The sequence below is a fragment of the Schistocerca gregaria genome, chromosome 8 (assembly GCF_023897955.1).
Source record: "Schistocerca gregaria isolate iqSchGreg1 chromosome 8, iqSchGreg1.2, whole genome shotgun sequence".
Lineage (NCBI taxonomy): Eukaryota > Metazoa > Arthropoda > Insecta > Orthoptera > Acrididae > Schistocerca > Schistocerca gregaria.
In genome coordinates this window covers 93,848,253-93,865,911 of record NC_064927.1, presented here as the reverse complement: position 1 = coordinate 93,865,911, position 17,659 = coordinate 93,848,253, and the positions used below count along the sequence as shown (strand labels likewise).

At 44.1% G+C, this 17,659-nt stretch overlaps 1 protein-coding gene across 4 annotated transcripts in view; it reads left to right on the top strand.

The window, feature by feature from the left end:
• LOC126284341 (lysocardiolipin acyltransferase 1-like) overlaps positions 1-17,659 on the top strand; it is a 297,024-nt gene that overhangs the window by 223,313 nt on the left and 56,052 nt on the right. For all 4 annotated transcript variants that reach the window (XM_049983194.1, XM_049983196.1, XM_049983193.1 and 1 more), the window contains exon 3: positions 5,033-5,237. In XM_049983194.1, the coding sequence (XP_049839151.1) occupies positions 5,033-5,237 (205 nt within the window). The remainder of the gene's footprint in view (positions 1-5,032; positions 5,238-17,659) is intronic.

Sequence of the window (17,659 nt, the reverse complement as noted above, 5' to 3'; positions counted from 1 at the left end):
GTACAAGGAAGATGGCCAGCACAGCGGAGGCACTGAGGTGACGGCATGCACGTCTCAGCTCAGATTGTGGCTACTGGCAATAGACTGTGGATGGCGGGTTGTTGTGCCATCATATGTTGTAAGTGGCCCCATCTCCTAGTCATCACCTGGTGTAGATGGCATTCCACAGCAGACTGGACCGTGGATTTAATTTTCAAAGAATATTCTTAAAAAATTAATTTTATTTGCTAGCGATTCATCAAGAACATTAACACATTTAATCACACTATTTGAGCTTGGAAGTAGTTGCTAGGGAGTAACTGATGAAATCAAAATCAAATTGCTTTTAACAAATGGGAATTTTATTCCTAAGAGCATTTTAAAAAAAAAAACAGATTTAAAATTATAAGCAGAAAGCACCATCTAAATATCAAGTTACACTTTCTGCCTCTGAATAAATTGTATGAGCTTTCGGACTGAGAACCTTGCCACTCCATTTTGACACGGCCGTCGCCACGACCGCTCACAACAACCTCTGAAAGACTACACTGGTGTAAATCTGCAACACACCAGATTACTTTAAACTAAAAATTTTAACAACTCACACAAGCACACAAACTATGCACCCCGTAGGAGGGATGCAAATGGTACAAAACACTAACATTAAAAGACTAACTTGCCACCGAAGGTGCAACTTCATTTTAAAAAACTTACGGTGGAAGGGTGGCAACTTTATATATTAAAATGACCATCTAAATAAAAGCCCATGAAATACAATCTTATATAAAATTCTACACGATTGGCCAAACAAGTTAAAATGCTCCACAGTACTCAGATACCACCTCTCAAGATCATAGGCAAGGTCAAAACATATTTCAGGTATTAGGTCGTTACCCTCCAAGCAATTAATTCGTTAAAACACCGAATCCGACAAACATGACAGAGGCAGCTTCGAACGACAGACACACTAGCTGCCTAACAAATGCGGACGAGAGACAGACGAGCAATCCGGGGACGAGAGACTGACCAAGAAAACAAGTGGAACTTAACAAGAGTAAATCACACAGCATATCACCAAACTTCTACTAAGTGCGATTTCTGGAGAAGACCTGGCGCAGCACCCCCAGGTCGCTCTCCCGAACCGTCCGCTGCCAGCCGCTCCAACGGACGCAGGAAGGCGCGCCGACCTCCCGTCTTCCCTGGTCCGCACCAACCGACCGACTGCTACTGGTCCGTCCGCGACTGCGCTGCTGGTGCGTCTCCCACTCACTTCCAGACACACGGCGGCGGAAATACTGGCTCGGACCCAACCATGCACAGGAAACACGCCCACTGGCAAAACGACATCCCTGCACCAGGTAAGAACCGAGCCAAGCTCCCCATGATGGTAACTGAAGGGGCCCAGAAGCGCTCGGAGAACCAGTTACACCACGGCGTCGCAGGTCGCACCGGCCAGATTGATCTCGTGGGTTGACTCCTGTTGCTCTCGTGTCGTGGCGACCTCACATGCGCCGACGCTCAAGACGGACAAGGCATCTTATGTCTCAGTGCGCAACCGACCAACCGATCGATCCAACCGACCTTAAAGGTTGATACGAACGACAGACATACTGGCACTCCAGACGACAGACAGACACTAACTACCGCACAAATGCGGACGAGAGACAGAGCAGCAACTGGTGACGAGTGACTGACCCAGACTCACTTGACTGACCAACTGACTGACTCCAGACTCACCCAGACTGACTATCTGGCGAGATTTTTTCCCTTTATTGTTATTTTAAACCTGTTTACAGGCAGGCCTGCAGCAGCATACTACGCCGCTCTTCGGCCGCAGAAAAACATACAAGACAGAAATGATGACGATGTGAGATGAATAGATGGTGGACATATAAACGGAGACAAACACTTTTTAAAATACATGGAGCCGTTCACGGGCGTAGAGTCCAAGATAAAAGTTGTTCAGGCACCGGGACACATACATAGATGAAAGTTGTCACACGTGAATGTAGGTGCACAAAACGAATAACACTGAACCACTAAAGCACAAACAACGGCACACACAGAAACACGAGGCGTTGATTTCCGGCACGCGAATGTTCACTAACCGTGTATGAGTCCGGGGACCTGCCAAGAGAGAAGGAGGAGGGGGGGGGAGACGGAGAGGGAGAGGGAGAAGGAGAGGGGAGAAACGATGCCATAGGCAGAGGAGACAGGGGGAGGGGAGAAGGGGGGAGCCCGGGGGAAGAGGGGTGGAGGAAGGGGACGGGGGAAAGGAAAGAGAAGGGAGGGAGGGAGGGTGCCAAGAGGAGAGGACACGGGAGTGGGGGTGGGGAGGATCAAAGTTGATAGGAGGGGTAGACGGAGGGGAGGAGGACATCATCAGGGAGGGGGAGCTGCCGGAAGCCACCTTGGGAGAGGGTAAGGAGGGTGGAGAGATGGAGATCGGGTGGGACGTGGGAATACAGGCGCAGCAGTGGGCAGGGGTGGGAGAGGATGGGCGAGACAAGCGGGTGAGGAGGGTCGAGTTTGCGGGAGGTGTACAGGATTATCTGGTCAGCTCAAAGCGCCCCTTAAATGCACGTGAACAGGCAACCTTTCCCCCTTTCCCACCAGAGGGAGACATCAAAGCTGCGATTGCCACAGCGGCGCCACCGCCACAAACGGAGGGCGACTGCTTCACACAACGCGCTGCGGCACGCTTTTCAAAACAGCAATTTTTACCATGGCTCACAGATCATACGCACCCAGCTACTACTGGACATAGAAAACATCTGGGGGCGAAGGCCTGGATGGCGCGCGAGGGGAGAGTATGTGAACGAGTTAGTTAGTATGACATCACTCCCAACCCAGGACTCGTAGCAGGCTGGAACAGCAGGGCGTCACCATTGAACAGTGATGACTTAATTTGATTTGGTTTCTTTATGTGGTCACCTCCTCCAGCGTCCTGCTGGACCTATAAGATTTCTTAAGATTGCCCACCAGGGACAATGACTCGTGTCTTCCAGTTTGTTAACGTCCTGAGTGTGTGCTCTTGCACTCTGAATATACCTTCTTGCGTAATGATACAGAATTTCAGGCTGGCGACTGCTTCCCTCTCTGTCACGTCCTGCTGACGATCGATGCAGAGTAGTTTATCACCCGAACTGAGTCGGGGAGTGACACCTCTTAGTGACATCTCTTACAAGAACTTGGACGGAGCTTTCTTGTTCACACGAGGAATACAAGCATGGCTTTCGTTTTCCGTTTATCTCGTCTGGGTTTAGTGCAAAAGTACAAAGTTTTATTGCGGTTTTTTTAATGCCGTAAAATGTCCACTTAATGATGCCGTAACATACTGGGCAGAAGCGTCAGCTTGTAGTTTACCAACCACTGTCATTTCATCTTTTAACTCGTCGACTTGTATTTACTCCCAACACTGATCTTGTACAACACGACATTTTAACATACTTTTAGTGATCATGGAGATGGAGTTTAACACAAATCGTTATATGGGCCTCAGCAAACTAACTGGGCAAGATCGTGAATCTGCTGCGCGCTTGCGACCCACAGTAATACATTCGTTACTTATCAGCCATAGGAATGTGTTCAGCATTTTACTATTGAGCTTGGTGAGAATGATGTGCAGTACAGTAAGGTGGCATTTCACTTTGCGATGGAAAAACTAGTCCGAATTATCGCAAATTCCGAATTAATGGGAGTTTACTGTGTAATAACAATCGGAGCAGTAAACCAGAGATCTAAACATGGAGTAGTACTGGTACTGCCGTTAGATTGACGGTGCGGATATGATGCAAATGAGGCCAATTTTTTTCTTCAGCTTTTCATAATCTCCCCACAGAAGCAATCAGTGTAGGCGGTTGTTTTAGACAAATCAGTAAGAATGACGTCTAAGTACCATTACGATCTGAGAAACCTATTGTGGGATTCTGTTGCTGTACAGTATGTGGTGCAAGACAACATGGACTCTGGCACCAACACACACTTAAATAAAATAGCAATGCATGCAACAAATTTTTTTCCATTTAACTATAAAAAGAATGGAAACATGATGAATTGTAAGACAGTAAAAATTACAGTAAATATACAAAAACTTCAAAAACCTGAATACTGTTTCTATGACTATCATGCACTGGTTAGGGCCTGCGTTTCTCCCACTCGCAGAAGGCTCAGCTAATGAAATACAACCAATATTCCATGATTTACCAAACGTTCTCTTTTAATTCTTTTGTTGGGTGGTCTTCAAAATGCTTTAAAATCGTTATGTTATGGGAAGAAAGTTATGTATCCCACCAACCTGTGATTTTGTGAAACATGTCTGATGTGCTGTGTTTCTGAGTCATAGAAGGAGAAGTACTCTGCACTAGGTGAACATAAGAAACCACCGAGAACCAACTGATGATGCCCATTGGTTGCTAGAACCCATCCAAAACGACTCCCTCTCTTCACTCCCACTTTGCAAGGCAACGCATACTATTGGGTAGACATGGAGAGGGCTAAATTTTGATTCATAAGATTCTAGGAACCAGAAGAAAATTCAAACATGAGTTAAAGAATTGTGAGGTGTCTCATGAAATAGAGGGTAAGACCCCAGCAAAATTATGGACAGTCCTCTTGTCAGCATATATGGTGCATCCCATCAATGCATGATGTGTGAGAGTCTTACTGTGTTAAATCTGTCTACTAGGCTTTCACGCATACATTGTTTGGAAAGAGCTGTACTGTGGGTAGGTAGCTGGGCTTGCTGACTGCAGCGAGTCATCTCTCACCTCCAACCACTCGGACCCATCATAATTCAGGATTGAGAGCATCAGTAGCGAGGCCCTAGCCTGTGAGTGATAGAAAAATTCTGCCTCTAAGTCTGGTTTATCTACCAACTTGCTGTTGAGGCAGGCACTGGTGGAGAGTGTCCTGCAAGTGCAGATCTCGGTGACAAGTCACGCGCTCTAGAGCACGGTCTGCCGCCATTGAACCGTCACGTGTGAACTGTCTCAGATTTCTTGTGGTGTGTGCTACAGGCGCTGTGGGGGTAAACCATTTCTTTCTGGTACAGGCTCTGATGGAGTGCGTGCTGGGAGTACGGATCGTGGTGACGGGTGACGCGGTTCGTGCAGCGGAGCACGGTCTGCTGGTGATGAACCACCGCACGCGCACTGACTGGAACTTCCTGTGGGCTGCCATGTTCCATGCCAGCCAGCCGGCTGCACACCGCCTCAAGATCGTGCTCAAGGATCCCATCAGGCACATACCAGGACCCGGTAAATATCCTATGTGCATTTACCTATGCCTGTGTGAATGGTTACTACTTGTAGGATCTTTTACATTGAGTTTATGTATTTAGACATGCAATATTTTGTAAGACGTTTTAGTGAAGTGTAATTCAATTTCACATAACCTTGACCATTTCCAAAAGTTATTGGAATGAAATTAAAATCTGCAATCAGCTGCTCCCATCATGATTCTGGAAGCCGTACTATGTACCTATCTGCTTAAATTCCATGTATTGTACTGAAATTCTCTTCAAATGTGGAATTAGATGGAACTACGAAATTGCCAAATCTGGTGAATAGGACTTCATCGATGAATCTTGTCGTTGAGATCTTCTACCCCGAATTTTAATCAGCCATGTTAAATTGTGAACCTTCCAAAGGTTTGTGCATCTGAGCCAATATGGGATACCTCGCCTCTTGGGACTATGGCCAATCTCCCTTACAGGTCTGGACAAGTGCAAAGGGTGGGATTGCTTGTCATAGGGTGCTGTAATACTAGTTGGCTTATGGACCCACTCAGGAAAATAACGGGTAGTTCGGGAAATGTGACTACTGTCCACTCTGTTTCCACTCTGTTTGATTGCCCAGGGGTCTCATCCGAGATGTGGAGGAGGCCTTTGCTCCAGTCTACAAAGTGTGGGTCATGTCAGCATGAATAACACCGTCCTCCTGGGTTCAGATGCCGTCTGTGTTTCCTACGTGCGGCTGGATTATTTGGTGAAGGCAACTAGCCTCGCTCTTGGGGTGGGAGCTGAGGTATCGTTTCGTATCACTGTCCCCAGAATTGATTGAGGTCCTTTGGTTTGAGGTTGAGTGGGAGGCTTAAACTGGAGATTTTGCCGATTCTGTGACGATCTTGGAAATGAATTTCTCAACTGCCGATACAGGGTAGAGAAATGTGTGATCACCTCTAATAGGTCAGGCATCTACTACATACAGTAAGCGTCTACTGGGGTAGAAGTGTATGTGTGGCGTGTACACGTGGGTTTTTGAGGGTACAGGAATCGCTACAGAGGCCCAATAAGATACATTCTAATTCCACCAAGTGTGTCATTCGTCATAGTAGATCAGAGAAATAAAATGTTAATATACTGCTAGGTAACTATAGGACCATCTTCGGAAAAGTCCTACAACTAGTATCAGGTAGTTATGAGGACAGAAAGCTGCTTGGAACCAAATATTAATAGCAATGAAATTCTAAACTCTGATTGGAATGTGTATCGCAAATATATGTTGAACGCCAGTGATGGATGCGTGTTTATGGCCACGAAATATACATAATATTCAGAATGCGAAATATTTGTGTGAAGAGAAGTATTAAAGGTGGGTCAAACGTGATCGTCGGATGCTTTTATAGGCACCCTTCCTCAGCAGCCATTGTTGAGGAACATTTGACAGGAAACTTGGAGTATATTTCACGTCGATTTCATGATCATGTTATAGTTTTAGGTGAAGATTTCAAATCACCAGCTTTAGACTGAAAGGGTGCTTAGCGGGGACAGAGAATCGTGTGAAATTGTTCTTCGTGACTTATCCGAAAACTACCTTGAGCAGTTAATCAGAGAAACTGAGCTCGTAAAGGTAACATCTAAACCTGCAGATGATAAACAGATCCGAGCTTTTTGACTCAGCGTAGAACAGGGAGTCAGTGTTCGTAAGGTCGTCACGACACCACTGATTACAGCTGTAAATAGGAATACAAAGAAAAGAAGGATATTTCGGTTAAGCAAAAGCAGAAAAAAATTCCAATAACTGACAGATCAACATTAAAACTTTCATTTCCAGAACTGACAATGTCGAACATCAATGGACAGAGGTCAGGAGCATTGTACAATACGCTTCAGACCATTATGTGCCGAGCAAAGTGGTGAGGGATGGAAAAGACCCTCTGTGGCTCGGCAGACATATTAGAAAGCTGCAATCAAAGCAAACATTGCTAGAGGCTTACAGTATTAGCATGAGGAGGGTCATGTGTGAAGCGTTCAACGAACTCAAAAGTAAAATTCTATCTATCGACTTTACAATGTCGTGTTAAATCAGTAAATGGATCAAGCCACGTCTCTAGACACCCTGCGAGCATAATGATACTGAAACGGAGAACAACAAAGAAAAGGCTTTTTTCCAAAACTGTTTCACCGATGAATACCGCATTGTACTTCCTCCTATAAATTGTCACGCGAATGACAAAATGACATGTATCGAAATAAGTGACTAAGGGATAAAAAAAGCGACTCAAATGACTCAACGGAGGGAAGAGAGAAGACGAGCAGCATGTTTCGGTAGTTAATTTAGGAAGCACGGAAACGTCACAGAGATCCCAGCCAACACCACTGGCGAGCCGGCCGGTGTAACCGATCGGTTCTATGTGCTTCAGTCTGTAACCGCGCGACCATTACGGTCGCAGGTCCGAATCCTGCCTCGGGCATGGTTGTGTGTGATGTCCATAGGTTAGTTAGGTTTCAGTAGTTCGAAGTTCTAGGGGACTGATGACCTCAGATGTTGTCCCGTAGTGCTCAGAGGCATTTTTGAATCACTGGTGGACCCTTCAAGAGAGGCAGCTTGCGTCACGGTCTGGTTTACTGTCAGTATTGTGAGAGTGCAGGCCTACATTCATAGCAAAGTCAACCAACATGTTGTTTCTCCCTGTGTATACCTCCTCAAAATACCCTGTGTTTTGAGACTATGCAGAGGCTTCCCGCAATCATTCTTCCCACTCACTGTTTGCGACTGAACAGTAAAAAGGGGAAACAAGCAGTGGTACACAAAGTACCTTTTGCCACGTTTCATAAGGTGGCCTGCAGAGAACAAATGTAGATGTAGCTGTTTCTTGAACTCTGACTTGGGTCACCCTGTTCCCTGAGTTCAAATTGATTCCCATTTCATCTCTTATAAAATTATCTTAAGCTATGTTCCCCTCCCCCTTACCTCCCTGTAGAGACCCTTAATGTATTGTTTCCCGCTATCCACTCTGTCTTTGGTACTTCCCAGTGGAATCCCTTTTGCACTCTTAATGTTGATGCCTGTGTTTTTAAATTCTCTAAAAGCTTTTGATTTTACTGTACGGTATGTTGGATCTATCCTTTATTTTCACATTTTAAACATTTGTCTTTCAGCAATTGCACTTAGTTTTCCTTGCAGTTCTTACACAATTAATTTCCAAGCGATTTATACTGCCTTGTTTCTTTCTTTTCTTGATCATTTTTGTATTTCCTTCTGCTGCTGTTTGCTGATTCTTCTTGATGATTCTCTTAAACTTAAGCCTATTCTTCATCAATACTATGTTCTAATCATAATCTATATCGAAAGTTTTCTGGATGTACCTCAAATTCCAATATCTGCTTTCAGGATATCTGTCTCACCAAGAAATAATCCATCTGGTATGTCTTCTAGCCTACCCCATGTATACATCCTGTTGTGATTTCTGAACATTATATTTGCTGTTACTAGCTGAAATATATTGCATAAAGACTCACTCTCCTCTTTCACTCCTACTATTGAGGCATTTTCTCCTATAACTCTACCTTCTGTTCATTCCTCTGCTACAGCATTCCAGTCACCTATGATTATTAATTTTTCATCACCATTTAAATTCTGAACTACTTATTCAATTTCCTTACATATCCTGTCTGTCTTGACTTCATCTGCTTGTAATGTCAGCATGAATAATAGAACTGTTGCTATTGTCATCACTTCGGTTTTGATTGTGATAGAATAATCCTGCCACTTACTTCCCACTATAACCCACTCTTTGCACATTAATAATGAATGCCATTTTTCTGGTCCTATTGATACTACACTACGTTCATGTGACCAGACGTATTTATCTGCTTTACATTTCACTTCACTGGCTACTTCTACATCTAGTTTAAGCCTTTTCAGGTTTCTAGTTCTATTACAAATTTATATCTCTGACATTTCATGCTTAGCCTCACTGAATGTTACACTTTTCACTCTTTTCTTGTTTGATAACATTTTCTTGGTAGTCCTGTTCTGGAGATTTGTGTAAATGACTCATCTGGAATCTCTGGCCAATGGAAAGGTAATCGTGGCATATTTTCGGTTATGGAGTATATTTCCTGTAGAGACATACTATATGTTTTTAATGTAATACCCAAAGAATTGGAAGTACTGAAGTGCAAAGGAATGAAGAGGTACATTTGAAGTTTTCTGACGCTGTAAATACTGTGATAATGAATAGATAAGTAGGCATTTCAGTTACAGAGGAATGGATCTCTCTAAAAAGGACAATCACAGAGATTGGAAAGAAAAACATAGGAACAAGACAGGTAACTGCAAAGAAACCATGGACAAGAGAAGGAAGCACAAAAATGTTCAGTGACATGCAGAAATACAAATCATTTAAAAAACAAGAGGGGAGTGCATTGAAGCTAAAGTGAAATGGCTTCATGAAATTTGTGAAGAAACTGAAAAATCATATAGAAAAGGCAAAACAATTTGGCATCACGTTCTCTTCACCAATAAGTGTTGCACGTGCCTTTAACCAGACAATAGTTGGAGATGTGTTAGGAGACAACTCACTCAGACTGAACACCTTAGATACACTGACCAGCGATTGCAGCAAGGTGAACATTCCCTGCTGTTTTGGGGTGGCATTATGTGGGGCTGACATGTGCTCCTGGCGGTCATGGAAGGTGCCATAATGGCTGTACAATACGCGAATGCCATCCTCCAACAGATAGTGCAACCATATTGGCAGCATATTGGCAAGGCATTCATCTTCATGGATGACAATTCATGCCCCCATCGTGCACATTTTGTGAATGACTTCCTTCAGGATAATGACATCTCTCAACTAGAGTGGTCAGCATGTTCTCCAGACATGAACCACACTGCCATATGATCCTGTGCACCAGACATACACTCTCAGAAAGTTCTTCCTCAAATTAAGGCCTATATTTGATACCAGTAGACGTCTCTTATTGCAAGTGCTAGCCCACTTTTTATGTCCTTCTTGCTTGCTTCACAATGATTATTTTGTTGCCTGGGTAGCAGAATTCCTGAAGCCAAACTGATGTAACACATCCTCAGTTTTCTTTTCCATTCTTCTGTATTTTATTCTTGTCAGCAACTTTAAGTTGTTAAGCCGATTTTGCGCTAGTTCTTGCATTTATCTACCCTTGATGTCTTTGGGACAGTATGGATGATGATCGGAAAAAGTCAGATAGTACGTTGTGAGTGTCATACTTTCTCCACACCAACATGAATAGTCATTTTATTGCCATTTCCACCAATGACTTTAGAAACTTCAACGGAATGTTATCTATCCCTTTTGCCTTATTTGATATTAAGTCACCCAAAGCTCTTTTAAATGCTGACTCTAATACTGGTCCCCTAAGTCTTTCCTGTTGATACTTGTTTCTTCTTTTATCACATTATCAGACAAGTCTTTCCCCTTATAGGGGACTTCAGTATACTCATTGCACCTATCTGCTCTCTCCTCTGTGTTTACCATTTAAATTCCTATTGCACTCTCAGTGCTGCCACTCCTGCTTTTAATTTCATTCAAGGTTCTTTTGACTTTTTTGTATACTGAGTCAGTCCTGATGACAATGGTTTCTTTTTCATTTCTTTGCATTTCATGCAGTTATTTCACCATAGCTTCTGTGCATTTCCTATTTATTTCAATCTTAAATGACTTGTATTTCTGTATTCTGGAATTTTTCTGAACATTTTTGTAATTTTTTTCCACTGATCAACTTGTGGTTTCTTCACAGTTTCTTTCCTGGTATCTGTGTTTTTCTCTCCCACGTGTGTGATTACCCTATTGAGAGATGTCCATGTGTGTTCAACAGAACTGCCTACTGAGTTACTCATTATAACAGATTCTATAGCCTGAGAGAACTTCAAACGTGCCTGCTGATTCCTTAGCACTACTGCACCCCACCTCTTGTGCAGTGATTCTTCCTAACTAGTGTTTTAAAGATTAGCCTACACTCAGTCATTATTACACTGTAACCTAAGTCTATATCTGCTCCTGAGTATGACTGACAATCCAATATCTGATTTCAGAATCTCTGCCTGACTGTAATGTAGTGTAAGTAAGTGGAATCTTCCTGTATCTATGGCCCTTTCCCAAGTATAGTTCCTCATCTTCAGATTCCTGAACAGAATATTCACTGTTACTAGCTGAAATTTATTGCACAACTCGATTAGTTTTTGCCCTCTCTCATTCCTTCTACCAAGTCCATATCATCTCATAACCCCATCTTCTAGTGCTTCTTTTGCAACTGTATTCGTCCTCAATGACTATTAGATTTTCATCTCCTTTATGTACTGAATTACCCTTTCAGAATCCTCATATCTTTCTCTGTCACTTCATCTTATGCTTGTGACCTCAGAATGTATAATAGAACTGTTGTTGCTTGTGTTAATTTGTTGTCATTTCTAATGAAAACAACACTATCACTGAACTGTTCACAGTAACTCGTTCTCTGTCATACCTTTGTGTCCATAATGAATCATACTCCTGTTGTAGGGTTTTCTGCTGCTGTTGATATTACCCTGTACTCATCTGACACAAAAACCTTGTCGTCTTTACATTTCACTTCATTGACCCTCTTTATTGAAGACTCAATCTTTTTCTCATGTTCATTCCCCATTGTCAGTCCCTTTCTGGAGATCTGAATGGAGGACTAGTCTGGAATCTTTTGTCAATGGAGAGATCAACTAAAGGCCTTCTTTGGAAACAGAAAACAGTCACATACTTACATAATCAGAACTCACACACACATTCTGGTTGTGCGCACCACGGAATTTGAATCCGCCCCAGACATCGAAGACCCCTAGAGGTCTCTGCACGGTCGTGCCGTAAGCCATTGCGACATGCGCCTCCTAGCTCACGTATAATGTGAGGGTGCCATGGTGGAATACGTGGTCCCAGCGACCAATAGCGGTGCTCCCGATCATGTATTTAAGTGCCTGCCTCTCGCTCAGCCAGTCAGTCTAATCTTTGCGTGCGTCTCTTGATGTATCACCTCACCAGACAGAGTATTTATTTTCTTGTTCCATGTATGAGTGGACGTGGTTCTCTAGTTAGGTTTTCTTGTGACTCTGTTGTTTCGATCTTGTTGTTGTCTGTAAGGTCCTCCATATGTCGTGTCCGTACTCTCCCGTTTGTGTTGTTGTTCGCAGGCCGCGCCATGCTTTCCATCACATCAGCCCCACAACTGTTCTGGTCGCAGTTACAACAAACATGACCACTGCCTCTGGCTGCTGAGACAATACATGGCAACCTCACCTCAAGGGAGAGGCAATCCATGGATGGTGGTGGTAAAGAGGAGGCTGTATTTGGGAGGTCAAGGGATGACAGGGTAGGCATCGGGGAATGTGTTGTACTGCTTCTGGGAGTTTGGCAGGAAGCTGTGGTGACAGGATAGGGCTACTAGATGCAGTCGGGAAGTTTGACAGGAAGGAGGGGGATGGAAATGGAATGGGCAAGAAGAAAAAGAGATGAGGGGGAAAGACTAGTGGATGTGTTGGTGGAATACAAAGCTGTGTAGTGCTGGAGTGGGAGCAAGGAAGGGGATAGAGGGTGAAGGACAGAGAGTATTGAAGGTTGAGATCATGGGGGTTACAGGGATGTAGGATATATTGCAGGGAGATTACCCATGTGCGCAGTTCAGAAAAGCTGGTATTCTTAGGAAGGATCCAGTCATTGAGGTGGAAGAGATTGTATGGGCAGCATACTCATCAACTGGGTGGTCCAACTGTCTCTTGGCCACAGTTTGCCGATGGCTATTCATGTGAACAGACAATTTGTTGGTTGTCAAGCCCACACAGAAAACAGTACAGTGTGGTTGCCGCTCAGTTTGTAGTTACATGACTGGTTTCACAGGTAGCCCTGCCTTTGATGGGATTGGTGATGCCTGTGACTGGACAGGAGTAGAAGGAGATGAAAGGATGTATAGAACTGATCCTGCATCTAGGACTATTGCAGGTATATGAGACGTGAGGGAAGGGGATAGGAGACAAGGGGATGGGAGCAGGAGTGGAAAAATCAAATGGTTCAAATGGCTCTGAGCACTATGGGTCATCAGTCCCCTAGAACCTAGAACTACTTAAACCTAACTAACCTAAGGACATCACACACATCCATGCCTGAGGCAGGACTCGAATCTGTGACCGTAGCAGTCGTGCGGTTCCAAACTGTAGCGCCTAGAACCGCTCGGCCACTCCGGCCGGCAGCAGGAGTGGAATAGGGACTGACAAGGATGTTACATTTGTTTGGTGGGCAGCAGAATACCACTGTGGGAAGGGTGGAAAGGATGTTGCACGAGATATTCCTCATTTCAGGGCACAATGAGAAATAGCAAAAACACTGATGGAGAATGTGAATGAGTTACTGCAGTCCCGGGGTTGAACTGAGGGCTCCTTTGCTGCTGAGCAGTGGGAATGTGAGAGGTGGCAGGTGGCTGGAAAGGCAAGGCCTCGGAGACCGGCATCTGTACGAGGGTGGGCGTTCAGTCTCCGGAGGCCTCATTGTCACCCTCAGTGTATTTGGAGAGGTACTTCAGATATGATGATCATAGGTGGCTATGCTATGTAAAATGTTATGGAATTCATAGCGGCTGTCAAAGTGGAGGTATTCCTGGTGGTTGGTAGGTTCAGTACAAATGGTGGTATTGATGCTGCCATCTTTGAGGTGGAGGTCAGCTTATCTTGAAATATACTGAGAGTTCTAACGAGGCCTCCACAGAGCGAAATTACCCTCCCTACCTTGTACAAAAACAGATCTCCTGTGTCTTATCTCTTCAGTCACCCACCATCTCCCACATTCTCACTATCTGGCCACAAAGGTCCTGTGACTCAGTACCATTCAGTCACATTCTCCACCAGAGTTATGACTGCCTCTTGTTATGCCTTAAAACAAGGTATATCCTACCCACTATCCATTCCATCCCAACCACAGTAGTATTCTGATGCCCACTGGACCTTCACAGTTTCCTTTCTACCCCACCCCTGCTCTCAACCTCTTGCTTGTGTTTTACCTGTTGCCTTTCAAACTGCACATGCTGTATCACTGTATCAACTGTCCTATCCATGCACAGCGCACCGCTGCTTGACTGTGCTCATTGTTAGTGTAACATTTCATGTCCAACATTATCCTCAGTGCTATAATTAATCTTAGACCTTCATTTTGATAACTATTCCTGCCTCAATCCCACGTATTTGCACATGTTAGTTTCCATACCTTTCTGTGCCACACAAACTTGTTGAACCAAGACCTACCAACTCCCCAATCCCCTCCGATTTTTTCACTTATTCCAGTGCACACATACTAACCTCACATAATCCATTCGCATTTGCTGTCCCCCGTTTTCACATGTATCCACCCACCAATCTGCATCCCATGTCATCATCTTATTTATTTTTCTCTTTGCTCTCAGTGTGCTTTCACGTCAAATATGGCTTGTTTTCGCCTTTCATTATTGGCCCTACGCCATCAGGTTTTCACCTTTCCCCCCCATACGCCATCTCTTCCATCCTTTTGACAATATTTACCATGTATTTTTATGTTCCTTGTGTTTTTACATGTTTCTATCCTCCACATTGCCCCTTCCTCCTTCAGTCAGTGCCAGTACAGAAAAGTTTCCTTATCCCTAGCCAGAACCCAGTTTCACATACTGTTACTGCATTGTTGCCTAGCTCACGGAAACCCCCCAGTGCCAGCCGGAGTGGCCGTGCGGTTCTAGGTGGTACAGCCTGGAACTGAGCGACCGCTCCGGTCACAGGTTCGAATCCTTCCTCAGGCATGGATATGTGTGATGTCCTTAGGTTAGTTAGGTTTAATTAGTTCTAAGTCACATAGTGCTCAGAGCCATTTGAACCATTTTGAAACCCCCCCAATGGTGTTATCATCAAATTACCCATCTCCAACTGCAACCCTTCCTTTCGCAATGTCCTCTTATCTGTTCAAATTCTGCCAGTACATAGCTATGACTAACCCAGCCCAGTAAAACTGAGTAAATCAGACTCAAACATCCTTGCAATACTCTTCTCCAACTGTAAAATTCTTCTGCTCTGCAATCCTGTCTCTTCCAGTGAACCACTTGCCATCCATGAACTAGAGCACCATGCAGAATGCCACCTCAAAAACTCTCCAACCTATTTACGTCCTACTCCCACCTTGGACTACCACTATTCACCATGTCTTCAACATCTTCCAAATCTCCCCCACATCCTCTCATAGGTGGCACATCCTGCCTCACAGACAAGAGCACCCATATGATAGTCTATATAGGGCTGGGGGGAGGGGAGGTTGGCAGGACATGGGGCATGGAGTATTTTGAATATCATGGAAAATGGATAGTGACTTGTAAGTATCCATTAGAAAGATCCAATTCTTATCCTGTTAAATACATGTGCAATACCAACTCGTCCTACCTCACGGACCAACTTCATTTACCACACCCTGAGAAACTCGCTCTCACCACCATAAAGAATCCAGAACTTAACAGATGCAAACCACATTCTTGAATATTTCCTCCAAAAACCTTAGTCCCACAGAAGTCTCAAACCTTTCCAAAAGCCTTACCTTTCGCTAAACTCCCAAATTCAGTAATGCTGGACCTCATAAAGACCTTCTTTCCTCCCAGTCCCTGCAAATCAGACACAAAACAAAAGCAATGTTGAACCATGACTGACTATGTTCACTCCTCTTCCCAACCATAACTATCACTATTAATTTTCCAGAATTTCTTAGCCTCAAAACTTGCCCTACCGTGACTCCCCAATTCCCTCAACAAAGAAACAAACTTTACATCCATAGAAAGAACTGCAAACCGCCAACTAAGAATTGTTCCCAACCTTACAATCCAACCTGCCAACAAAGGTTCCACCACCGTCGTTTGGAAATAGGCATTTCCTAGTTGAATGACTCTAGTATCTGTCACATTCATCCACCTAGAATACCTTAAACAGTGACCCCATTCCAGAAATCCAACAGGATCTCCATTCTCTCCTCAAATCCCATTCCAGAACCTCTCCCCTGAGTCTATCTCTCTCCTCATTCTTACCAATCCCCCCACTCCTATCTTCTACAGGCTTCCTAAAGTCCATAAATCCAACAATACAGGACACCCCATTGAAGCCGGTTACCTTGCCCCCACTGAGAGAATCTCTGCTGTCATGTAGCTTACCCTCTGACACCAACCATTTCGTCCACCACACTCTGTGGTTCTTGTTTCTTTACCACACAGCACTCTTATCAACATTATTGATGTCACCTCCCTCTACACTGAATCCCAAATGCACATTGCCTCACCAATCTCAAACACTATCTTTCCTAACACTAACTGACACTAAACCTACAACCTCCTTCCTTGTCGCCTTGGCTGAATGTGTCCTCACCCTTTTAAGACATCACCTACAACAAACTCATCACCTACAACTAGCTCATCACCTACAACAAGCTCATCACCTACAACAAGCTCATGATTCTGCAAAGGAAACCCATGCCATTCTATTCATGGACCACCCTAGAGGAGTGCTTCCTAACAACCCAGAATCCCAAACCCCTCACATCACTCAGATTATTTGATGGCATCTTTGTGATCTGTATCGAGGGTGAGGACGCCCTATCCACATTCCTCGAGAATCTCAACTTCTTCTCCCTCATCCATTTCACGTCAACCCAACAAGCCACCTTCCTTGATGATGACCTCCATCCCAAAGAAGGCTACATCACTACCTCCATCTATATCAAACCTACTAACCACCAGCAACACCTCCACTTCAACAGCTGCCACCCTGTCAATACCAAGAAGTCTCTTGTGTACAGCCTAGCCTCCCATGACCATCACATCTATATTAACGAGCAGTCCCTCTCCTCTCCAAATATATCATGTATCACACTGAGGCCCTCCTCTCCACATTCCTTCTCTCTCCAGTCACCCACCACCTCTCCCACTGCTGCTGCCTGACCACAAAGGAGCACTCTGCTCATGACTCTGAACCACGCAGGACTGGATTGACTGAATCACATTTTTTGCCAGGGTTTGACTATCTCTCATCGTGCGCTGACATAAGGAATATCCTACCAACTGTTTACTGCCCATATTTCAATTCCATTTAAGGCTACACTCCATGCCAATACCTTCACGAGAGTTCCTGGCACTTAAATTTGCATTCAGTGTTACCTTCACAAGACTTCTTAACATTTAAATTTACATTCAATGATAATGAATTCCCATTTTAATCTGTAGTTCATAATCAGTAAATTAATACTTATTCAAATTAAATTGTGCTCAGTGCAAAATTTGATCTTTTCATCCCTTTGTTGTAGTTCATATTTCCTTGCTGTTTTTTCTTCTCAATCTTCATCTCTTTCCTGCAATTCATATTCTCTTGCAACTTTTCCTTCTCATCCTTTTCCTACTATTGAATTTATT